At 37.7% G+C, this 26,618-nt stretch overlaps 2 protein-coding genes across 2 annotated transcripts; one reads left to right on the top strand and one right to left on the bottom strand.

Annotated features, from left to right (window-relative positions):
* Positions 1-2,940: 2,940 nt before the first annotated feature.
* On the top strand, positions 2,941-7,225 carry LOC139882438 (serine carboxypeptidase-like 18). Its single transcript, XM_071866757.1, has 14 exons — positions 2,941-3,059; positions 3,213-3,358; positions 3,840-3,916; positions 3,997-4,119; positions 4,235-4,337; positions 4,440-4,474; positions 4,596-4,700; positions 4,828-4,914; positions 5,019-5,171; positions 5,326-5,397; positions 5,475-5,593; positions 5,725-5,838; positions 6,959-7,016; positions 7,142-7,225. The coding sequence occupies exons 1-14, from the start codon at positions 2,941-2,943 to the stop codon at positions 7,223-7,225; spliced, it is 1,395 nt and encodes a 464-aa protein (XP_071722858.1).
* A 2,426-nt stretch (positions 7,226-9,651) lies between these two features.
* On the bottom strand, positions 9,652-24,378 carry LOC139882436 (serine carboxypeptidase-like 7). Its single transcript, XM_071866756.1, has 17 exons — positions 24,285-24,378; positions 23,037-23,122; positions 21,974-22,081; positions 19,119-19,249; positions 18,817-18,962; positions 16,233-16,309; positions 16,029-16,151; positions 15,797-15,899; positions 15,630-15,667; positions 15,349-15,450; positions 15,127-15,213; positions 14,883-15,035; positions 14,663-14,734; positions 14,467-14,585; positions 14,251-14,364; positions 9,866-9,923; positions 9,652-9,735 (listed from the first exon to the last, which is right to left on the bottom strand). Exons 1-17 carry the CDS (start codon positions 24,376-24,378, stop codon positions 9,652-9,654), a joined length of 1,695 nt encoding a protein of 564 aa, XP_071722857.1.
* Between the last annotated feature and the right edge of the window lie 2,240 nt (positions 24,379-26,618).

Here is a 26,618-nt window from a genome sequence, read left to right as displayed (position 1 = left end):
AAGGAAAAAAAAATGGAAAGGAAAAAAAGGAAAAAAGGGAAATTTTTTAAAATAATAGAAATTTTAAAAATTATTAAAATATTAATAAAATTACCCATGTCAATGCCAATTATATCACATAAGGGCATCCATATAAGCAATTTTCAGCCTAAATTGGTTGAATATACTTAATTGGTATTGATGTAAAAAGGTTTATCATTAATTTAATCCAATTGATAGGTTTAGGATTGAATTAGTATCAATATAATAAATTTATGGTTTTTTTTTTATACTTTTATGGTTTTTTTTTATACTTTTCCTAAAGATTTCCTTTAGCCACATATCTCATATTTGTGAAAAGGAAAAAAAATTAAAAATAAAGAAAAAAGGAAAATTTTAAATTAATAAAAGAATTGGAAAATATTATTAAAAAATTATAAAGTTGTCCACGTCAGTGCTGACCATACCACACATGGTAATTAGCATCCACATCAGTAATTTCTAGCCTAAATTGATCGAATAGACTATACTAATATTTAGAACTGTGGATTATCTCTTTTTTGTCAAGAAGTTCGTGTATGTTTCAATACAAATTAAGAGAATTATGTTGCTTTCTTGTGTTTAGTATAAAATTTGAAGCTGTATAAGATATCATATAGTTGCAAAATAAGTTCTAGTGGAAATAGAGTCAACTGGACCGAAAAAATAGAGTCGGGTGCAAGATCCAAAAAATAGGAATCGGTTATAATAGGATTAGATACGAGCTTTACGTTTGAAATCTTCTTGGACTCGATCACCCCCAGTGCCTATCCTTGACGAGGTTAACTTCTTCGACCTTTGCCTTTGGTTGGTCATTATCAATCACTAAGGCTCGACGACTCGCTGGAGGAAGAAGGGGGAGAAAATAAACAAATAAAATAAAATAAAATAAAAAAGAATAAAAGGAAAAAGAAATAAAAAAAATAAAAAGTTCAAAAAATAATTTTAAAAATTTAAAATTATCTATCTTAATGCTGACTATATTTAGGATGACCAATGTCTATATTAGTGATTTCCTATCAAAATTGGTCGGATGGACTCAATTGGCAAGTCATGAAAATCTTTAGAATTTAATTGGCATAATTAAAATGTTTAAGACTAAATTCATAAAAGTGCAATAAATTTAGGACTTTTTAGACAATTTCCTTGAAAAATTTTCAGATTAAATTGACTGAATTGAAAGATTGAAAACTAAATTAGTATCGATATAAACGCTCAAGATTTTTTTGGGTATTTTCCCCTTTTATTCACTGCTTGAGCAATGTTGCCTACGTACACACGAAACAGGCATGCGAAAGTCAACTTTAAGGGATTGTCATTAGGAAAAAAAAGACACGCACGTTAAAGAGGTCGAGAAGGAAATATTCCTAATAATGTATGTGGAAATATACTGACAAAGGAATCCGGAAAGACCACGTTTATCTATTTTGGGTTAGATGATATTAGGATCTTGGAGTCACTTTGGCAAGAGATGGAGGGATCTTGTACAGATCCACAAGGATTTATTTATTATTATTATTATTATTTAATGGGGAGTGGGGAAAGCTTCAAACCCCGCGCAGACGGAGTGCTTTATGGAGTTAAGACTTTTATGATCCAATCCTTTACTTTATTATGATCCCTCAAGCAATGGGTCAAGTGAAGATTTGAGAACTTGATAAGTAGAGCTGACCACTCCTCGCTAAGTACTTGTTCATCCCACAAAACTTGATCTTCACCTAGAAGAGTTTTGACTGAAGTTAAGTTGCCCGACTCAGGGTTTAGCTCTCATGTGCTCATGCAAGGCAACCTAAGGCCTTCAAGAACTGCTAGGCTTTCCATCTGAAGCGCTGACCAGACCTTCACCCGCGAGCAAAGCTGTCAAACAGCTTGCTCGAGGACTCGCAACCCACGCACGAGACGGGGCCGGGAGTAACAAAACTTCATATACGCCGTACTTTTGATTTCTTGCTTTCAATGGAGTAAAACATTTTCTCTTCAGAACACCTTAAACTAAGATCCTCTCTTGAATTTTCCTTAGACACATCCTCAGCCCTTTTAATTTCCTTGTAGGAGAACTTGATATTTCAAAGGAAGAGGTCACCTTGAATTTTCCTTCGTTAGCAGAAGGATCAAGTTCTGAATTAATCTTTCTAAATCTATCTAAAAACAGACTAGCACTTCATATTTGAACGGCTACCTTCATTTATATATATATATATATATATATATATATATATATATATATATATATATATATATATATATACACACACACACACACACATTTTGCACAATATTTCTCAAGTCAATAATGGACAAGACAAAATGGGTGAAAAATAGTTTTTTAATTCTCTCTTGTTTGGCCCACCGATTTTCAACGCTTTCCATGATCGATTTTCGGTCACGTGGGATAAATTAAAGGGATGGAGCGGGACTTTTGAAACATTTCATTAAAGTATGCTTCTTTCTCTCCCTTTCGTTATTACGATTCTAACACAGACATCTAGGAGTCAACGTGAAACCTGCCCTTCTCTCGATCATCGTCCCATCGTTTTTATATCTCCGCACATCGACACAAGATGTAGACCTACGAATGGATATTGGGTCAACAGACGCACGTGATCCACGTATCGTTGACTAAACCTACCCCCGGTAGAATTTGCTCCTTCGCAAGGGATCGAGTCCGATTCAGTTCCTCTCTTACAAAAGCCTTAAATCAATTCGGTCGGAGGAGTAGGTATGCTGCCGAATCCCGTACACGCTGTTGCTAAAAAAGGTCCCGAGTGTGCGTGCATTTTTGACGAGTGGATGGACTGTTTAGAAAGCCGGGAAAAGCCTTATATATAACCCCGCGAAATCCACGCAGAGGAAATAGGGACCTTACAGAAATCTGCCTAGTTCTCTTTTCCTCACCACTTTTCTTGGTTGTCCGAGCCAAGAATGTTGCACCTCCTACTTCCATTGCTGCTCTTGATCTCCAATGTTGGACCATCGCGATCAGCCATCGTCGAGAGTCTCCCAGGTTTCCCCGGGGAGCTTCCTTTCAAACTTGAAACCGGGTTAGCTCACATTATATGTTTATGAGCAACTACAAAGTAGCAAATGACTCGATTCGCTATTTTTTTTTACTTTGTGTTCGAGAGTAATGTATGATTATCAATGTCGTCTTCTTAATGTTGGTTTGGATGGCGGTGCAAACAAAAATGATGCAGATACGTAGGGGTAGGAGAGCTGGAGGAAGTGCAGCTATTCTACTACTTCATCGAGTCCGAGAGGAGCCCCAAGAGGGACCCTTTGTTGGTTTGGCTCACCGGTGGTCCCGGTTGCTCCTCTTTGTCCAGCCTCATCTACGAAATAGGTCCAGTCTCTCTCATTAACTTCTCAATTCATCACCACTGTCGTGGTCGTGGTCGTCGTGGTCGTCTTCTGTGTTTTTCTTCTTCCTCACATTACTATTTTTTGGGCGACCCGGAGCTTTCGGCAGCGTTCGTTTTCCTCTCTCTCTCTCTCTCTCTCTCTACAAACACTGCTAGATTAAGCTGCATTATAATATGTAGAAATGATTAGGGTGGCCAATCACTGAGCTCCCCACCACTTCTTTGTTTTTATGTGGCTCCTTTACCTTTTCCATGAGTGCCGTGATACACGTTTTAGTTAGACCAAACTGCCAACGAACTTTTGATTTAGATCTAAATGAGGTAGTAGCAACTTTTCATGACATGATATATATACACAATGGTCATTCCATATCAACTAAAAATCCATACGCTGGTCGAAAGCAAAATCTATTAAATGGTTTCAATCTCCCACGATCTTGACGTCCACATGTTTTCGTACAGGTCCGATGCAGTTTGATTTTTCAAGTTCTAGTGGAACTAAACCGATACTGAAGTATAATCCTTACTCCTGGACAAAGGTGAATTACCTTTATTTTCGGCTAGCATTATTATCGTAAAACTTATCAAGACTAGAAGTGGTCACATTTTTGTATCACAGGTGGCCAATGTAATATTTTTGGATGCACCTGTGGGCACGGGATTTTCATATGCAACAACAGACACAGCATACAACGTTAGCGACACTTCCTCAGCAGCACAAACGTACGAGTTCTTAAGAAAGGTAACCATCTGTATTGATACCAACATCATGTCACCTCAAATTAATCATTGTACCTAATTACATGGACCAATTCACTTCCTTGGCTTTTGTCATATTTTTCCCTTTTCTGATGCAGTGGCTTGTGTCTCACCCCAGCTTCCTCGCCAATCCGCTTTACATCACTGGAGATTCTTATTCCGGTGTCGTTATCCCCATCATTGTTAAAAATATACAGGATGGTGCGTAATTGAAGTTTACCCACACATTCTGTGTCATTTTGGCACTCAAGAATCCATTTTCTCTTCATTAAATACAAAAATTCCGTTTCCTTTTCTGTATAGGAATTGAAGCTGGACACCAACCGCAAATGAATCTCGTGGTACGTAATACTCTCGTGTGCTCTTCTCATGTCTTGTAATGCTCAAAATTTCCACTTCATATCTATTGATACTAAGCCATATATGTTAAGTCAAACATTATTGTTCCGGTTATATGAGCAGGGTTATACGCTAGGCAATCCGGTGACTTGCGATGAGAAGGACATGAGTTTTAGAATTCCATACACTAACAAGATGGCTCTCGTATCGGATGAACTTTACGAGGTAAACTTATTGCATTAGTTAACTCTGATAATATCCCTATGTCATTGAAGGATATAATACATTAGTAATGAGAATTAGATATGAATCGACGTTTTCGTAATTTTACTTTTGAATTCGTGTTTTCAAGACCACGAAAACGGATTGCAATGGAGATTTCCAGAATGTAGATCCCACCAACGGAGCTTGTCTAACTGACCTTGAAATGGTGTCGCTAGTAAGTGTTATTGTTATAACCATCCACCTCTCTCATATTATTTGCCGCAAATATATAAGTATGCGACGAATGACCGAGATGTGTTTCCTCGTGATATCTTCTAGTGCCTCGAGAAGATATTTTTGGCTCAAGTACTGGAACCATCATGTAATCTCATATCTCCTAACCACACGAGGCTAAAGTGGAGCAGAAGCATACTCGAAGAGGATACTGTCAACATCGTTTCGATGCCTCATCAATCCAGGCCATGGTGTCGGGTACATCCTAAATTAACTCCTACCAAATTCTGTAAATACAGTATCTAAAAGTGTGTCATCTATCCATATGCGTAAGACAGTATAAGATTGAGCATCTTGATTTTGATAATGAGCGAATGCGCTGTTTCACTTACTTAAATTTCTCCCTCAACAGCCCGCTAACTACATATACTCTTACATTTGGGCCAATGATGAGAAAGTCCAAGAAGCCCTTGGCATACGAACGGTAATGAAGAACCATTCTCTTCACGGGCATCGCCGACATCTATATATTTACAATTTTTACTTGATAATGACATCCAGGGAACAAAGCAAGAGTGGAATAGATGCAACCACACTCTATCTTACACAAAGGACGTTCTTAATGCTGTAGTTTATCATGAATACCTCTCTGAGAAAACCCTCCGTGCCCTTGTTTACAGGTACTACGATGGCCAAGTGAATAAGTTTCTCATCTTGGTTGAATTTCTTCTTTTTTCCTTTTACTGTGTAATTGCCTTTTACATAAATCCGCGGTTCTTGCTTGTATTTACAAAATTTACTCTTGTTGTAGTGGTGATCATGACTTGGCTATCCCGTACGTGGCTACATTAGATTGGATAAGATCACTCAATTTAACTTTAGAAGGTTCGTGGTCGCCTTGGTTCGTTGAAGGTCAAATAGCCGGGTAATAATTTCATCCTAATCTATTAAGATCACTATACAAAATTTTTTTTCTTATTGAACTTCTGTTTAGTTGATCATCATCTTCTCATAAATGTTTATCTTTTGTACTTCACTCCATGACAAACATATTTATACCATTGTGAACAACGTGCCTCTCGATCGAACTAGATACTAAAAATGATATTGTCAATGAACTTTGCTCCCATCTCTTGGCTGAGTCGAGAATCATTTTTCAAGCTGAAAAAGTTTGCAACAAATCACAATTAGAATTCTAAACTTAAATAAACTCACTTTGACCGTCTTCCATTGCAGTGAAGTGCTGGTTACACATTACTAGTGGACAAAACATAATGATAAATTGTTCATTGGGTTTATTATTAATTTTGTGCTTTAGAGAAGTGAAATTGACAAAACAATGACTTATGTTTTTCACGTCTCTTTCCTCTAATGATTGATTTTCGGCTATTTGTATTTACTTTGATACCCTGGGGTCCTCCAATTTTTGGAAATTTGACATTTTCAAGAAAGTGGGTATATCTGCTAGTCCACGTTCCACCTCTCTTCGCCGAACAGTCCGAGACGTGGCTGTCGGAATCCGAATTGATGGGTCCGGACTTGTCTTTTCTCCCCCTTTCCAGATTCTCCCTCTTGCTCTTCCGGACCAGATCGGACCGGTCCTTTGGTTTAGGAACCGGTGGTTCATGGCCTCAAACGATCCACGTCAATGGCCTTTGTCCAAGAGCTGGAGTCTAGTCGTCAGCCATAGAAAGTGCAATGTACTAAAACATTTTAACAAAATAAAGAAGTCATGCCCATTTCGTTGCTCAACAGCCTCAAATGGCTAATTGGTCAACATGAGTAAGGAAAAAATGACCTTAACATACGTTATCTCTTTCAGTAGTAGAGTCCTCATTTTGAGTTTTCTTAATTTACTTTAAGTTACAAAGTATTTTAGGCTCTTTTGCACCATTTTTAAAATTTATTCTGTGAACATCTTCGTATATCTTCTTTCACATCGAATATTTTGTATCTAATTTCCCTTTTGCATGCATTTACCCGCATCGCAAGTGCTTGAAGAGTCGACAAATGTTATATTAATTTTTTTTTATTTGTGTGGATAGATACTCTATACTGTATTCGAAAAATAGCAAGTATGATCTGACGTTCACGACGATTAAGGTAAGACCGAACTCCCTTCCATTTCTTCTTTTGTCCTTTTTTCCGCTCATATACTTCTCAAAAATGATTATCTAAAATCGTAATAATTGTTTTCTTGTTTTCCCTCCCCTTTTTGGATGGTGCAGGGAGGGGGACACACAGCTCCGGAGTACAAACCCAAACAATGTCTTGCAATGGTGGACAGATGGTTTTCTTATTACCCTCTCTAGCTCATTTCCATTGGCCTTTGGCTTGGTACTTAAACCAAATCCAGATTAGTCACTTAATAAAAATGCGATTCCGAATTTATCTTTCTTGTCAGAGAAATTTAGCGTATACCGATTCAATCTCGATGTGTTTTGTGTATTTAATAAACGTGTCGACATTAGTCACGTTTACTCTAGTAGGAAAAAAAAAATCCAAGGAAAATCATTCGGTGTGCAAGGACGGGAAATCCTCAGCGATTTTTTCACTAAATATTCCGAGCATGCTTATTGTTTCTCTTGACAACTCCCTCAACCAACAGTGAAAACTCCCGGTAAAACAGTACACAATAACGGAAACATTTGATCGTGACAACGTTATAAATTAAGTTAGGTGCTAAACATTTTTTCGAGGTAAATATGTTAGGAGTATTAAAACTTATCGTGAAAATGCAATCGAGTTTTATAACTTTTATAAAGTGTAATTAAATCCTAAAATTTGTCAAATTAGCGCAATCAAGTCATTCAATCAGCTTTGTCCAAATTAGCTGACGGAAAAGTATGATCTACCCTTTTCCTTTTTATAATTATATTCAAAAGAGCAAGGCGAGCCTCCTTTGTCCGCTCTCTGTTCAATTTCGCCGTTCCCGTCAAAGTTCCAATCTACAAGCTCCAAAACTCTCGTTCTCGCACCTTCGACGGCTTTGGCTTCGTCGTCCGTCCCTGTTTAATTTCCAATTCACTGAACTCCTTTCATGCGCCGCCTTCCTTGGGGCCATATTTTGCTCGCTTTTGGCCTGGGGAAGCAAAAAGCAAAGCTTAAGATCCAGAGCTCTTTCTCACCTCCGCTCCGAGCAAACTTCGACGAATGGGGGCGAATGCGCGGATGCTCCCGAAGCTCTGAACAGCACGCTCCGGCACAGCTGCGAGTTGAGCCAGCCCACGCACTTGTCCAACCTTGCAGCCACTCTGCCAAGTCGCCATCGGCAGCCTGGCCCGCTATGTCTGAGGAGTGGCTCGATGAAGGCAAACAGCCCATGGCTCTTTTTTTTTTTTTCTTCTAACTTTTCCATTACTTCAACTCTTGTTTTCTTCTTTTTTAATCTTTATCTTCTTTTCAATAAAAATTATGATTTTTTTATGTGGTACTTAGTGCGCGCTACGTTTACGCCATGCGTCTTAAAAAAGTAATGAAAAAAGCTAAGTAGTATCTTCCATTAGTTAAAAAAGACGAAGTTAATGAGGAGCTTGATTGCATTAATTTCACAAATTTTAGGACTAGGTTATACGAAATTTTTAGTATTCAATTATATTCTCACAATAAATTTTAAAATTTAATATGTACTAATTCAATATTTTCTCTCTTCACAAATCGAGTTATATACTCGGTAATTTGGTGACAAGTGAGCGAAAGGACATTAAGTCAAAGAATCCCATAATAAATCTAGAATTTCTTTGCATCAAATAGAACTCAACCTACATCGTATGTTGCCCCAAGTTTAGTTTGAGTAGGTATAGGATCTCCTGTCTATAACAAGACGAAATGTTTGACCACTTACCCAATATTTGAGACTTCTGTTGTTCTTTTATTCTATCCCCGGTAATATAATAAATTTTTTACGCATGTATAGAGTGTTGAAAAAGGAAAAGTCCAACTATTTATGCTCCCATTTATTTATTTATTTATTTATTTATTTATTTATATTATTATTATTATTATTATTATTTAATTTTTTACTTTTTGCTTAATCAAAATCTTCCTATGCACTCACTTCAACTTATTTTAACCCAAGATAGATGAAATTTTTCAAATATGCTAATTTTGATATGCAATTTCACACACACACACACACACACACACACACACACACACACACACACATATATATATATATATATATTTGCAATTTCTTCAGATTTTAGATGGTATTTTCAATTTTGACGTTAGAACAAAAAAGTAGTACTTTTACTTAATCCCAAACTAACAGTCAATCAGTGTAAGGACCCAATTGTCCGCTTTAGGCCTTCAGCCCTTATGGCTTTAAAACGCCTTACACAAGTTAAAGAACCCAAGCCTTATAAACTAGCTCAGAACTCCCCCCTAAGCAATGTGTGACAGGAGACGCGCCCCCTCCTTGTGCATGTCCAGGGACCGAGGCGCGGACGTATTGCCATCCCTCCTCCCCACACACCGCTGCCTGGGCTGTCACAATTAGTTTATTTTCTTTTGATAACCGTGCATGTTGTTCTTGTACAAAAATACTTTTTTAGATGGAAATAGCTTTTCAATTGCAAGAACATTTATTGTCCTCATTTTATCAAGGTGGCTCAATCACCAGAGCCAAAGCTTCTCACACAAAGAAGGATGATTTGACAGGACACGACCACATTATTATTGGGTGATAAAATTGGACATGGTTCGAGCATCAACACAAAGGCCAATGGAAATGAGCCTAGAGAGAGTAATAAGAGAACCATCTATCCACCATTGCCAGACATTCCTTGGGTTTATACTCCGGAGCTGTGTGCCCCCCTCCCTGCACCACGGAAAAATGGGAGAAATAAAAAGAAAAAGTATCATTGCAATTTCAAATAATCATTTTTTGAGGCGTATGTGAATGTAAAAGGATAATATATATATATATAATGGAGGGGAGTTGGTTCTACCTTGATTGTTGTAAATGTCAAATCATATTTACTGTTCTCTGAATATAGTATAGAGTATCTGTCGAGACAGATTAAGAAGTTAGTACATATAACATTTGACGACTGCTCGAGCACAGACAATGCACGTTGTCGCGACCAATTTTTCGGGTTTGAACCACCTAAGGTTTGGCTAATGGATTGCTAAGTCTTTAAGCTTAGCTCGGGCTTTCCCAAGCCTGTACCAATTCGCGACTTAGGTTTGAATTGTTAACATGCAATTAAATTTTAACTAGGAGTCGCCACTAATCTATTTTTGGTGGGTCGATTAGAAATCCTAGTAAAGTAACAGGAGATTTACTTTACTCCTACGAACCAAAGACTAAGGGTACGGGGACTTGGTTACGTTAGATTTCTCTAATACCCTTTCGGTACCTTTCTTTTTATTTTTGAAAAAACGTTTGGCAAGCAATTTGGATTGATTTTAAATATATTTCTCTAACATGTGAGGTGTTCATGCAGGTGCGCAAACCACCAATTTAACATCCAAGAAAGCAATTAAATGATGCAGAACTTACCTCAAAGCAACGAAAGCATCTGCAGTGTTAAATTAAAATCCACATCAACAATCCTAGATATGGTTTCTAATTAACACGCAATTTCTTTCTTTTTTGTTTTCACTTAATTTAATGAAAATGATGACTTATGCAATGCATGTCACTATTCTAACATGAAATAATATAATAACATGACCAAAATTGTATGTCATAAATAAGCATGCAATCTATCTTAAAGCATGAGATGAATTCATTCTAATTCTTTTATATTTTCCATGGAATTTGAAATTAAAAAATGCAACAATTAAATATGCAATCTAAATTAATCAAATGACCTAATTCTAATGATAGGTAATGCGATGCAATGACATACTATATGTCACGCGACATTTATGACTTAATTTAATGACGAGGAAGTTCTAATTAAATGAACCTAATAAGAACTAAATGATATGCATTTGATATTTCTATTTAAAAATGCAAAAATGATTTTGACTAGATTAAAATTCTATCTAATTTAAACTAAGGATCAAGTCACATTAAATCCTAATCTAAACTAAGATATTATCTTAATCTACCATGCAATTTATCTAATATGCGATGACGTGCAAAGAACGTCTTAATTCAACATGATATATGCATGATGATTTTTTGTGTTTTTTTAAATTAATTTATTAATTTCGAAATTAAAATTTTTACATGACAAAACATGCAATTCAAATTTAAAACTAACATCCTATGAATGTGCTCTTTCTTTTGATTTTTTTTTTATTTAAGAAAAATCTTATTTTAAAGATAATAGCCCAACCTAATCTTAATTCAACATTTTTTTGATTTTTTTTTATTTAAAACTCGAGATAAGATTGCAATTTTAACCCTAAATCAACAAATCTAATCCTAACTCAAATATTTTTTGGATTTTTCTTTTATGAAAATAAGACTAACCCAACCAACAGCGAATCAAATAAGATAAGATTGATATCTAAAAATTGACGAACCATATCTCGCACATGAGATCGGGTTGGCCAATTTTAAATTAAATCACAAATCAAATCTCGGGCTTGAGATTGGATTGTCGATTTTTATAAGGGATTGCGAGTCGGATTTCGGGCGCGAAAATCGAACTGTCAATCCCTAGCTTGAGGGACTATTTCATATTGGGATCTCAATCACATATTTAGGAACAATTCTACTAAAACAGAATATTAAAGAAATAATAATAAAAATAATAAAAGAAAAACTACCTAATCTGATTTTTCTTTTTCTCTTTTTCTTTCGTTTTTGAACGGTGGCTTGGCAGCTCGTAGTGGAGGATGGCCGGCGTCAGAGCTCCGGCGAGGGCACAGCAGGTGCACGGTGAGGAGCTCCAACGAGGAGAGGCAGGTGGATTGGGCGGCAGAAACACGTCGAGGCATAAACAGCTTCGCGGGTTGCTGCAAGGGCATCGGCTCAGCGTCCGGTGGGGCTTCGAGCGAGGCGGTCGCAAGTGAGGTTGATTGGCGATGGTGCAGGCGCGGCGAGAGGGAGGCGCGGCGGTGCGGATCCGGCAGGCTTAGGCGTTGGGCACTGCAGGTGGAGCTTCGGATTGAAGTCGGGTTAGAGCAGAGGGCACAGAGCGGCTTCACGGGGGCAACGGAGACGAGCGGCGCGGCGGAGTGGCAGGCGCGGGTGAGTGGGGCTCCGGCGCAGTGGCGCGGGTCGTCGAGGCTTGCGGACGGAGTCCGGCGGCCGCGTCGGCGCGGGGAAGGAGGCTCGGCTGCGGCACGGCTCGGGCCTACTCGCGGAGGGTGGAGCGTCGAGCTTCGGGTCGCCGGGGCAGGGGCAAGGCTCGGCGCGGCACGGTGGCGGAAGCCTCGCGGATGGAAGTTGCAGAGAAGGGGCAGCGATTTGGGGAAGATGATGAACAGTAGGGGTCAAATCACCCCTTTACTTTTCTCCTCTCTCTCTCTCTCTCACGTCACTCTCCCTCTTCCTTCGCTTTTCTCCAGAAGCTTTTTGCTTTTTTTTGCTCTTCTCTCTTGACTTTTTTCTGAATTTTTTTCCAAGAAGCCCCCCTTCTCTCCCCGTACACGATTGCTTTTATAGGTAAAAAATAGTTAATCTTCGTAGAAAATTAACCAAAGTGGATGATATTTTTTTTCAATATGCACGAAGATAATCTATAACCTCCCGATCACCCAAATCCTTATCTCAAAAATATTCTCCCTCGATTTCATCATCTATTGATAAAGATAAGATCACAATGCGATTTTTTTAATTTCCAAAAATCATAATATCGCATCAAATCTTAATTTTTTCCAAGATAATTAATTAAACATAACGACGGGCTTGGGTTAATTTTCTCCTTTCGTGGGCCTAGCCCAGCCTGCTAATTTAAAACCCAAAACCACTAATTCGACCCATCCGCCACCTGTCCAATATATAAAAAAAATGCAAATTAAAAAACAAATGCACATAAATCTATATGCTATGCAATTAATATTTTTTTAGGGATAAAATTAATCCCTAATTTTTTAAGGCGATAAATGACTAAATGGGTCGCCAAAATTTAGGTGTCAACACACGTATGTGCATACAACTGGGAAATCAGATGCAAGAAATTTGAGGTGAAAGAAATGCAAAGTGTTCAAAAAACGACCCAAAAGAGCTAAAACGTGTTTTACTCAAAATAAATTAAGAAGAATGAAAATGTGGATTCTAATACTAAATGAGGTAATCTGCGATAAGTTCAATTTTGCCGACTCAAATTGACCAAATTAGCGGTTGGAAGCTTTTGAGAAACAAGATTGAAGTGACTTATTTATTTTGTTAAAACTTTCTAGTGTTTTGGACTTTTGGTGGTGACAACTGACAAGTAAATTAAGTGATAGCATCAATTTCGACTAAAAATCAATGACAGTAAGAAATAAGCCCATTGGCGTGATTCCTTTTAAACCATGAAATGGGGAAGGCCGTCTCTACATCAAAGGCTCAACTCGATCCGGAAGAAGAGCAGGTGGAGAATCCAGAAGGGGGGACGAAAGACAAGTCCGGACCCATATAGGCAGGGAGCCTAAAGCTGCGCCCACGTTCCAGAAAGACTACCCACATTATCACGTCTCCAAAAATTGGGAAACCCCGGGCTATTAAAGTGTAAGTAGTCTAGAGTCAATTATTCGAGGCAAGGGACATTTGAGATACATAAGTCATTACTCTTATCAATTTCACTTCTCTTAAAAATTCAAACTGACTTGAGTGTCAGAAGGCCCCTAAAAATCCACCCCTAGGAAAATCTTTATTTGTGGTGTGCAGAGTGCGTAGAGTCTAGAGCTAGTTGTATGAGAAATTTGCGCAAGAATGGTTGAGTTGCGGCCCAATCCAAATTTGACTGTTATTGTTAACCTAACTTAATATCTTGAGCAGCATAGAAAAATCACAGGTTGATCATGATTGTCTCAGTGTATCGTTGAAGAAAATATATTCTATTTCTACTACTGTTAATATTAATAATAAATTCAGTAGACAACTTTTCATTATCTATTTTCCATTAGTAGTATGTGTAATGGAGATATGAGTACTTTACCATAGTGGGAGACTCTCAGTGAGTTAATTTATGTTTAAAAGTCTATTTAGGATATGGTACGAAGTTTTTTTTAGCTCAAGTATGGTTTTGAACCTAGACAAGCGATGGAACTTGACAAGCAAACATTTTTGGTTAGTTAGATTGAGACGCATACTGTTCACAATGTAATAATAACGTTGGTCACCAAGCGAAGTACGAAGCTAAACAATTTTGACAAGAAGATGATTAAGTAAATTGAATTTGATGAAAAATATTATAGTGATCTTAGCGGATTATGATGAAATTATTACCCGGCCACTTGACCATCGACATACCAAGGCCCCCACGGACCAAGTAAAGTCAAATTAAGTGATCTTATCCAATCCAGTGTACCCACGTACAGAATACCCATGTCATGATCACCACTGCAATAAGAGTACTTTCGTCAACAATAGAAAATGCCTTTGATTTATGTGAAAATGCAAATAAAGTGCAAAAGAAACTTATCCATTTAGCTGACGCAATACCTGTAAATTAGGGCACGAAGGGATGTCTTGGAGAGGTATCTATGATAGACTACACTATTAAGAATGTCCTTTGTGTAAGATATACTCTCGTTGCATCTATTCCATTCTGGCTTCATGCCCTAAATGTCATTATTCGGTAATCAGTATAACTATATTAATGTTAGTGATGCTTGTGAAAGAGAATGTTTCTTCATACCTCTCGTATGTGAAGGGCTTCTTGGACATTCCTTTCGTTGGCCCAAATGTAGGAGTACAAATAGTTATAAGACTGTCGATAGAGAAATTTATGTGAAACGGCGCATAAGTTATTTATTAAAATTCATGTGTTCATCATATATTGTCTTAGATGTATAGACAGATGCTATAATTTTAGGTAATGAATTCATAGATTTTGAGGGTGTAAATTTAGGATGTACCCGACACCATGGCTTGGATTGTTGAGGCATCGAAATGACATCGATGATATTCTCTTTGAGTATACTTCTACTCCATTTTAGCCTCGTATGGTTAGGAGATAACGCACTACACTTGGGTTCCAATATTTGAGGGATATTTATCTTCTCAAGGCACTAGAAAATTTCACAAGGAAACATATCTCAGTGACATACATCTTGCAGAATAAAATATGAAAGAGGTTGATGTTATAACGATAGCACTTACTATTGACACCATTTCAAGATCTCTTAGACATGCTCCGTTTGTAGGATCTACATTCATGTAATCTCCATTGCAATCCGTTTTTGTTGACTTGAAAACATGAATGCAAAGGTAAAATCATGAAAACTTCATTTCATGAGTAATTATAATTACTAGTATATTATTATTATTATTATTTTGATGATATGGAGATCTTATCAGAGTTAAGACATGTTGTAAATTCACCTCGTAAAGTTCATCTGATATGAGAGCCGTCTTATAACCATATGGAATCCTTTGACTAATGTCCTTTACTTCCCAAGTCACTGGATTGCCTAGCACGTAACCCTATTCATATAACCACAATGATGATGCTAGCAGATACAAAGTTGAAATGTTGAGGAAATAGTAGCATACATATGACTTTTAACATTAGTGTGAACTATGAGAAGAGCACATAGAGCCTAACATTTTAAATGTCGTAGAAGATTAATTTATAAACCAAACTCAACAAGAGTATTACACACTTTGAGATTCATTGGTGGCTCGCGTCCGGCTTCATTTCCTATACAAAAATGCAAGCAGAGTCTTTTTTATGAAGAGAATATAACTTCTTCAGAGCGTGAGGGAGACAAATATCAAGTAATTAATTTGAAAATAAAACTCTTTATGAAGGTAAAGTTCAATTGCGTACCATCGTATATTTCTTTAACAATGATGGGGACGACAACACCGGAATAAGAATCACCGCTGATGTAAAGCTGATTTGTGAGGAACTTGGGATGAGCCAATAGCCACTACCTCAAAAATAAAATACAATAAAATGAAGGAACTGTATTGATCCAAATAATTATCTGTGATAATTGCCTTAAAGGCATCTTCTTATGATGGGATAACATATTGTTGGTATTAACTCGAGTGGCTACCTTTCTTAAGAACTCATATGTCTGTGCTGCTGAGGAAGTGTCATTAATATTGTATGCTGCCCATGTCATTGCATAAGAAAATCCCGTACCCGCGGGTGCATCTAAAAATATTATGTTGGCAATCTGTTATAAGAAAATATTGACAACTTTTAATCTTGATAAATTTAATACTATTAACCCTCGTTAAAAATATAGGTAATTCACCTTTGTCCAGGAATAGGGATTTAACTCGAACACTGGTCTGATTCCGCTGGAATTTGAATAATCAAATTGCAAAGGACCTGTGCGAAAACATACAAACATCAATATCATGGGTAGGCCACACCATTCAAAAGGGTTTTGCTTTTGACCGGTATGTTGATTTTCAAATGATAGGGAGTTTGCATCCATAATAAATCTGGCATGCCCCAAATTGAAATATCTAGAAAATTGCTTTCCAATTTACCTTAAATGTCACAACGTTAGAGAGCAACTAAAATCACGTTGCCTAGATAGCAACATCACATAAGAGCCGCAAGACAAGGCGGCACTAGCATAAATACATCAAAATAGTATCACTTGTGGTGACTTTAGGTATAAATTGAAAAAGTAACTTTCTCAGAGTTAGAGACTCCCATTTGAAGAAAAAAGCTTAGATGAGCAGTCAATTTCAAATGAAAACCATCAAAAGTATGAAAGTTCACATCTAGTGTAGGTGTATTTATATATATACAAGCGTATAATTAAAATGACAAATTTTTATTGAACTCTCAGGGCAAGGCTATTTTCTTGATGGAGATTGACTTTGTATGATGAATGCACGTAAGACATAGCCTATATGTGATGCTGTTGAAGATTTATTCTCCAAATTCAATAGTTCACTTTAGAGAAGGAAAAAGTGGAAATGCAACCATAATGAGTCTAGAGAAATTGTCATTTGCACCCATAGCATGTGGGCCCAACTATCATGGATCGCTAGATTATATGAGTCTCATATGTGGCCCACTTTTCATGATACATATGAATCTCGACTCACACAAATTGCTATATCATATGAGTTCTAAGAGGGCTCATATCATTAATCAGTGTCAGCACCTCAATTGATGTGAGTTGAGCTCACAAAATTCAAATTCACGTGATACTTTATTATGAGACATACCCCATTACAAAGGAATTCATTGAAGGAGTGTATGATGCCCTAGGAGCCCACTCGAGTTAAGTTTAAGTATTTATCAACTTATATAGGTATAGCTATGGTGTCAAAAAAACCTGATCCAACCTTAAAATTAGAGTATTTTGGGGGTTGGGTCTCAATCTTCTTCAGGTAGGGATTTTTAGATGTTGGTATTATTAGGGTTGGGGTCAGGTTGGATCGAGTTGGGCTAGATTGGGTTGGATCAAGTTAGGCCCAGATGGGTATTTTGACACCCCTAGAGCATAGCCTAATCTCCCTCTCTCTCCTCTTCTCTCTCCATGCGTGCGTAACGAGGATGACATCATAGATCTGAGCCTAGCTAATTGATGTTTGCCTGACTGGACTGGAATAATTTTTTTGAGTTATACAGAATACAAGTATCGAGTTAGGTAGGGTCAATCGCACCTTTTAGTGTTTTGGGCCAGGTATCATGAAAACCCGACTCAAACCTATCGACGCCCCTGGGTACAACATGAGTAAAAACTAGAGTTGGGATAAGAGTACGAGAAATTGTGGTGAGTGGCATAATTTGGACCCCTTGAATAGGCAGAAAATGGAAAGGATAGGAGATTTCGTCCAAAAAAGATGGGATTTTGGCTTGTCTTTTGCCCACGGAACATGAGAAAGTGACAAAAGAACATCCGACTTTCTCAATTGCCAACGTAAGTTCTACGGTATGGTCGCCAATATCCTCCTCAAATTACAAAAATCTTTCTACCAGCATCTTATATACTTGTCACACCAGATTTCAACTATTCTTTTTATTTTGAAAAGGAGATAGGACCTTTTTTTGTAAGTGCTGGATTGGAAAGAGGACCCTTCTGTAAGTGATAATGCTAGTCAATTTTTTGGAGCGCAACTATTCTTTTGGAGCAACTATTGCTACTAAAATAATCAATGGAATGATGCATAATGTTATCAATAAAGAACGACTTGAATCTTAGTTGCATAATATTCTATTATAGTCCATAAGGAATTTAATTGCAGGCTTTGAGCAGGTTTGAGAACATAAATGCTTATAAAAGGAATGCCCATCACTATACATGATCGTTCAATTCAGTTGCATATATATACTTTTTTTATCGGGGTTTTGGTAAAGAATCCTGGCTAAAATAATAAGATAGAGATAGAGATAAGACAATGAGACTCCTACTATTTAACATTTGACTATGTTGGGGATTTTCTTGAGGTGGATATTAGATAGGACATCTTGTGTTTTTTTCTATTGAATAGATAGATATACACACACACACATTTAAGCATTTGTCATACCATGAAAAGTTACTACGAGCTCATTAAGGTCTTATCAAAACTTCGTAGGCGATTTGGTTCAATCTACATGAGCATTACAGTGACTCATCCTAAAGAAAACAAAGCCATAGAAAACAGAATAGTGCTTGTGTCATGATCTTTTACGGATTGGAGGTTGGCGGGAGCTAAATGAGTGACCATCTTAATTATTTTTATCAAGTATTAAATAGCATAATCTAATACCCTTCCAAAAATAAGAGAAAAAAGAAGAAGGCTACCAAAAGCTCCACGTCACCAAATAATAATAATATCGCTAGGAAGAAGAAAAATGATGAATGAAGGAATTGAAAAGAGAGAATGCACCTATTTCGAAGAGGAGGCCGGATAGAGCGGAGCAACCCGGACCGCCGGTGAGCCAAAGCAACAAAGGGTCATCGTTGGGGCTCCTCTCCGACTCGATGAAGTAGTAAAATAGCTGCACTTCCTCCGACTCTCCTACCCCGACGTATCTGCACCAGTTTTGTTTCACCACCATTCAAATATATATATATATATATATATATATATATATATATATATATATATCTTGAAGATGAAGGAAAGAAACAGCGAATCAAATCATTTGCTACATTGTGGTTGCTCATAAACACATAACGCAAGCTGACCCTGTTTCGAGTTTGAAGGGAAGGTCTCCGGGGAAGCCTGGTAGGCTCTCGATGATGGCTGATTGTGATCGTCTGACGTTGGAGATCAACAGCAGCAATGGAAGTAGGAGATGAAACATCCTTGGCTCGTCCTATCAAGAAAAATTGGAAGAGAAAAGAGAACAGGCAAATTTCTGTAAGATTCCTCCTTCCTCCGTCTGGATATCATGGGTCTATATAAGGCTTCGCCGCTTTATAAACCGTCCATCCCCTGGTCAGTAGAGTAATTGTCACCATGGTCTTTTTAACACGTGCATTTAGACTCATTTGAGCAGTAATATTTTAGCCTTTTTACGGATGTGGAAGCACAACTACTCGCCTATCGATTGAAATGCAAAATAGTGTGATGGATTAAAATTAGGTACTCAAATATGTAGGAAAAATTATTAAAAAAGTCTTAAATATTTTGCAATTATGCCAGTTCAGTCATAAACTTATTTTTTTAGCCAACTGAGTCTCAAACCTTTTACAATTATGCCAGTTTAATCCTTTTGGCAAAAATTGGCTCGTCAATGCCAATGATAGTCTTTTAATGATATTTTATTTTTTCGAAATATTTTATTAATTTTTTAATCTTTTTTATCTCTCTTTCTCCTTCTTCCTTTGACTCCGGTGATCGGCCATCCCTCACCGGTCGCCGGATTGAGACGGTTAGGCAAACTCACCCAACCACTAGCAAGGTAAGCCTCTGTTGGATCTAGAGAGGGCTCGCCTCATCGTTGCTTGGCGAGGGCGAGCTCGTGAGGCGAGTCCTTGCCCAATCCAGCAGGGGACAATATCGATTCATAAAGTGATGTGATAAATTCTAATTTAACATTTTATGATACACGTGCAAATTGTCCAATTATTTAGTGTGAAAAGTTTCTCTTGATTACTTATGCACATCGTGCGTCCAATTATACGAAGCAAAAAGGACATCCAACTGGTAAGGGACATCATGCGTTTTCTTTTCAAAATGTCCTTAATTACTTGTTTTACAAATATTGAATTCATGAACAAATGCGTACGTTAATAAGCCCATATAGTCTTTCACATATTTCAATATTAGAATTTGAATGTTCTTCATTTAACAGTAACATCCTCAATAACTTTACCCAAAATAATAATAATAATAATAATAACATCCTCAATAAGATTTCACGTCTTGAGATATTTGGATCTTGTCATAATATCATAACATACTTCAAATATATTAGTTTATATCAGTAATTTCACATGTAGCAATAAAGTTTTGTTTAATTTTTTAGATGTGAATATTATAGTTACATCTACCGTGCGTGCGCATTTGCTAGCTTTATTATCATTTTTGGGTAAACAGTACTACTTGTATCAGTAATGTCAATAACTACTTTATTTACTGCCCTGGTATGGACGTTCTCCATTGCATAAAGCTACTTTATTTAATCAGTACTTTTCGACGGCTGCATTAGCTAAGTTGATTAGGACCAAAGTGGGTAGTTAGTCTAAGGACGTGCATAATAACTATTATATTTTTGTTGTAGAACTTTTTTTCTCTTCTCGATTTGTTTCTGGAACAAAAATATGTTTGGCAATACTATTTTTTTATTTATTTCTAAAACAAATTTTTAGTCTAAAAATAAGGTTGGAACATAAATGAAAAGTGAAAATTTTATACTTTTTTATTTTAGAAATAAAAATTCTTCATATTGCTCATTATTGCTACTAGTTGACCCTTCACCCGTTGTTGCCGCAATCCGTCGCCGTCTGCTACTTGTTGCAATTCATGGCTAGTTGCCGTCCACTATCGATCGACATCATTCGCCGCTAGTCGTTGTCCGCCACTGCTAGTCACCATCCACCGCACGGGTGCCACCCCTGCCGATTGCTCACCGCCCAAGAGAAAGAAATTTTATATTGTTATCAAATAGATTTTTATTTCAAAAACATAAATTTTGTGTTATTATCAAATGCATATTTTTACTCAGAAATTCATTGAGGAATAGAATAGATTTTTTTATTTCTATTTCAAAAGTTAATTTCTAATAAAAATAATTTAAGGTTCCCTCATTGACAGTAGATTTTATGGATGAACCATTGGTTCTTCTCAAAATTTGATGAGAGATCACACCAAAGGCTTTCTTATCACCACGTTCTATTTTATTTTTTTTAGACTTTATCAACTATAAGTCAAACTACTACCAGTCAGTCAACGATCGCCATTGCATGTATTAAGATTTAATGGCCCGTCCTAAAAATAAAAAATTAAAAATTAAAAAAGGGAAAATGCTCAAATTATTAGTTGGAATGGGCCAATCGGAAATCCCTGTTGTCTCTACTACTCAGTGTTATGGTACTTGCATAATTTTCCGAATGACCACTGAAAGTGCTAGTATGAACACCTAGATGGGAGTGAATAGGTGTGAAGAAATTTTTTCATGAAATGCAGTAATATATTTTGTTTTTGAATATGAGTCTGAAGAACAACAGACTTTTGAAACTAAGTCTAAAGAACAATAGACTTTGAGAGAGTTCAGACTTTAATAGTTAAATAAAATTACGAACAAAATAAAGGAGTTTGGGGAAGAGAATAATAACACATAAATTATAGTGGTTTGACTTAGATTAAGCCTACGTCCACTTTCCCACGATTACAGTCTTCTGTTGGATTCCACTATGCAATCAACAAAAGATTATAACTTTGAGTGCAAACACTTAGTGGTAGATCATACTATCTCACTAAGTCACTCTTTTGGTATTTTTCTCATAATCACAAACATTTAAGCTCACAAGAGACAAGTGTATGATCGAAGGTCGCTTAGACTTTGGAATTACAAATTATATGCTTCGTCTCTTACTTGCTCATCGGTCCTTGATCTCCTTAAATACTCCTCCACTTCCAAACTAGCCGTTTGACAGTATCTTAGAAGATCGTCTTCTAATCTACCAATTGGACAGATTTGTATCTAGAAGTTTTGGTAACTGTTGAGTGATAGAAGTAGAATCCCAAATATTATGCACAATAATATCTTGAAAAGGAAATTCTCACTTAGTCAAAGCACAATAAAATCAGAGAGAATAAAATATTTGAATATTTAAGGAAGAATATTTTGTATAATAATATTAATATCACGTAAAACGGATTTTCACTTTGCAAAATATGACAAATCTGAGAGTATAAAATCAAACCAAATGTTAGTTTGCTGCTCACCAAATTGGCAAACACAAGCATCGAGCTTAAGGCTCGCCAAATTGACGAGCGCGAGCTTGAGATCGACGAGCTCAAGGTTCACCTAGTGACGGCCAATGACTAGCCAAGAAAGAAGAAGATGGGAAACCAAAAAAAAAAAAGAATAAGAAGAAAGAGGAGGAACAAGTGAGGATTTGTAGAGGTGTGAGATAAGATAGATCAAGTGAGGAAAATGTTTTCCACTTTTCAAAAATGGAAAACATTTTCTCCTAATTTAGAAGATTTTTTTCCTTTCATGGTGTGGCATCCGAAAATTCCAATGACCCTCAAATATGCAACGGCTGTGTTTTCTTTTATCTATTGGACCGATCAACCGTGCAACAAGAGAAAATCTTTGGACTTTGATCGACTGATATTATTATTTTTCTAAGAACCAAAGGAATGGAATTTGGTCATGCATGAGGAACATGCATGCTGAAATTTAAGAATAAAATTTTGAGGAGTTGGACCGCATGCAAGAATTTCGGCTATACATTTGTTCTTGAAGCAATTAAATTATGGGAATATAAATTGATTATAGAAAACAAAGTGCTTCATAATTATGGGCTTATATTTTAAAGACTATGGGCCTTTAATTTTGGACTTTTGGCCCCAAAATTTTTTGGGCCCAAGCAGGCCCAATGAGCCTCCAAAGCCGTCGACTGAAAAGGGGGGGGGGGGGAGGAGAGAACCAGACAAGGGAGACACGCCACTCTCCACTTGTCCATTGCTACCTCAGACACTCTCCACTTGTCCCTTCCTTGAAGCCATCTGTCATCTTCATGCAAAAATTAGCAAAATAATTAAGCAAAGAAAGCAAAAGCTTTCAGTTTGAGCAAGGGAGAGGGAGGCCGAGAGAGTGAGCGGGCAAGTAAGAGAGAGAGAGAGAGAGAGATATCTATATATATATATATAGGGTGTGCAATGGGCGGTCCGAGCGTGTGAGGCAGAGTAGAGAAGGAAGGCCACCCTTCGCTCGTGTCGTGTCCGAGCTGCCGCCGTCGACGCCGCCGATCCCCGTCGCCGTTGAGCCAAGCTAAGATCCCCCGAGCCCCTATTTTCGCTTGCAACCGAGTAGAAAAGCTAGAGGCAAGTGGAAGTTCATTAACCTATGTCTTTGCATGCTGCACTTATCTGCGAAATGCTGGTAGATGTGAGAAAATGCAGAATTGGGAGCTGCTATTCTGTGGAGAACTAAATGTATTGTTGCTGTGCTTTGTTGGATTGAGCTCAACGGGAACTAGATTGAAGTTAGAAATCATTGCTTGTTGTTTTTTAGTTTTGCTTGTCTCGAAAATTTAGTGAAAGATGGCTGTGTTTTGATCAAGCAAGGTGAGGAAATGGTTGCCGAGTGAAAAATGTGGTATATGTTGAGATGAGTGAGCTTAGGGATGAATATATGCTTTGAGCCGAGCTGTGGGAGAGTTTCTCTGTTAATAAGAACTTGCTGAAAGTGTTCTTAGATGCTGTGGAAGAGACTTGAAGTGTTGTAAGATAAATTGGTAGAGAAACAAATGACTTGATTGAATTAGGAATGAAGAAAACCATATGTACCGATTTTGTTTTAGGGAAAGTTAGATAGAAAGTCCTTTTAATTGTATCGCTCTGATTTATAATGGTGAAGATAAGAAAATGAACCATTTTACATAATAGAAAAACCCATCAAATTGACTTAGACGTCTAAATCTAGCCATATGAATGTGAAAACATGAAGATAGGAGTGAATCTATTGAAACCAGTACTCTGTTTTGTAAGAATAGCTTGACCTTTGATGATTCCACAAATTTTCTGTAATTTTATACATAGAATTGGACTTTGAACTCTAAATGAAAGTTTCAGGGAACATGCTTAGTAATAACATATCAAAATTTGAAAACAAACGGACAAGATATAGGTGGTGAAATGAATTTCCTTCTGTAGGTACCGAACTTGAAAGTTACTGCAGAATTTCAAAGGAAACAGCAAACTAGTACTCTTTTTACACAACGAATCTGACCTAGTGTCATTCATGAAGTTTCTTTCTTTATGTCTCATCTATAACATACCAAAATTTCATAATTTTCTGAGTTCATTTATGGGTTATTCCAAACTTATTAGAAAAACTGTGCATTGTGATGTTTGAGCTGTTGTTGTTCCAAATTTGCTCAATTTGTCTCAAAGGTGAATGCTTCTTAAATTGCTAGTGACATGATGATACTGGCATTGGCATATTATGTAATATTGAGATCTGATGAAGGATTCTTGGGACATCTTGTCATTGCATTTGAAAGTATTTTTTTGAAATTAAGATGTTAATTGTTGCCGTTGGACCCTCGAGTCAATGATGCCCTGGGAGTCGGAATGCCCAAAGGATCGAATGAGTCGATGCCCGGTGGCTCTAAGTGGCTGAATGCCGGAGGTTTTTCCTTCGGAGCTTCGGAATGCTCGATTGTATGCTAGTTAGTACGCAAATCTGGAGGGTCGGGGTAACCATTCTCATGGTGAGGCTCGGAGGTATTCCTCGTGATGCCAAGTGGGGTACGAGATGTCTGGAGTATGATACGCTTCGCATGCCTAGTGGCCCTAGGTGGCTGAATGCTGAAGGCTTTCGTGATGCCAGGGTGGATGCGAAATCCCAGGAGGACACAAACATTGGTCCTCTAAGGGGATAGAATTGTTTGAATGATTAAATCTGATGATTATATTAAGTGTGAGTGTGGTCTGGTTATGAGACTAAATTGTATGGTATGGAATGGGACATGTCATTACAATTTGGCCTTATGATTGGGACTTGTGTAAATGGACATGTTATATTTTGATCTTTTGAAATTGTAATTGCCATTGCATTGAAGAATTTCATGATTTTGATGCATGCTTATACTTTGACTGCCTGCTTTTGTTTATCTTGCATGAATCTGGATATTGATGATACTGCATGATATAGCTTAATGAATCTTATACTGCTGAGTGGTTGTATTCACCCCGTTTGGGGACTAACATTTTAGATTAAAAGATGCCTTTGCTACCTGTCACTCGCTATACTTTTTACGATGTCCCAGTCGACGTTAAGTGCATGTGTTCAGAGCACACTCATGTTGAGATTCGAGGATTGGTCATCCGAGTATGGGTTATAGTCATGTATGACGCCGATTTACCTGATGGCCCCGTAGTTTAAGAGTTTCTGTCGGTGCACATTCATTGTGATGGGATCATGCTAGGAATGTTGCCACCGTTGCCAACTGATGGACCAGGCTGGGTGTGATCGTGTGTGACAGGTAGTAGATGAAGCTTTTGTACATGATTGTTTGGAAAGAAAGGAAAGAGGGAGTCGGTTATCTTTTGAGTGTGTAGCCGGGTATAGAAAAACCACGGCAAATTTTGGTGTACCGATTGATGATGTCTATTAAGCTTATGTAAATAAAATTGTTCGGTTTTATCTTATAAAAATGTTTAAGTTGGTGTGCATCATTTTCAATTATGGAATAGGAAGATGTTGAATATGCTTCCACTATATGAACTGCACAGGCACCGATAAAAAAAATGATATAACCCCCCAGGATTTATGGACTTATCAAATTTTTATGGTATGAGAGTAATAGATTTTAGGGATAAGTGTTCCAGAAGTCCTATAACTTGTCACGAAAATGCATTTCAGTCCTAAGACTTGCAAAAAGTACATTCAAATCCTAAAACTTGTCAAATTGTTTCAAACGAGTCCTAAGATCGACGTCGTTAGCCTTTTCCGTTAAATATGCTGACGTGGCATTTTAAATAATTTTTTTATTTTCCACGTGAATTTTTTAATTATTTTTAAAAAAATTAGATTTAAAAACTAAAAAAATCAAATTTATTCATTTTATCTTATTTTTACCAAAAACTTTAAAAAAAAGTTAAAATATTTATTAAAAAAGAGAAACAGCGACTCCTCCCCTCGCTGCCGCTGCCCATCACCAGAGGGGCCAGGCAACGGTCGCCGGCTTTGGGCGGGGGTGGCCGGGCCTCACCGGCCCTAGGCGAGGGCCGACGACCGTCGCCCACCCTGGGCGAGGCCTCGTCGGCCCTCGCTCGAGGCCAGCGAGGATCGCCAGATCTGGGCGAGCCCCGCCGGCCCCCTGTGAGGGCCAGCGACGACTCACCCAGGGGGGCGACGGCCGCCGGCCCCCCACGAGGGCCGGCGGGCCTAGATCTGGGCACCCACACCAGAGCTGAGCGAGGGTGCCTCGATTTTGGCCCGTCGACCCTCGCGGAGGGCAACGGCTGCCCGATCTCTCCGGCGACGGGCTGCAGCGGCCGCG

This window comes from Rutidosis leptorrhynchoides, unplaced genomic scaffold, assembly GCF_046630445.1.
Source record: "Rutidosis leptorrhynchoides isolate AG116_Rl617_1_P2 unplaced genomic scaffold, CSIRO_AGI_Rlap_v1 contig270, whole genome shotgun sequence".
In the NCBI taxonomy this organism is placed as follows: domain Eukaryota; kingdom Viridiplantae; phylum Streptophyta; class Magnoliopsida; order Asterales; family Asteraceae; genus Rutidosis; species Rutidosis leptorrhynchoides.
Note: the sequence above shows the minus strand (reverse complement) of the source record. Positions and strands in the feature narration are given on the sequence as shown.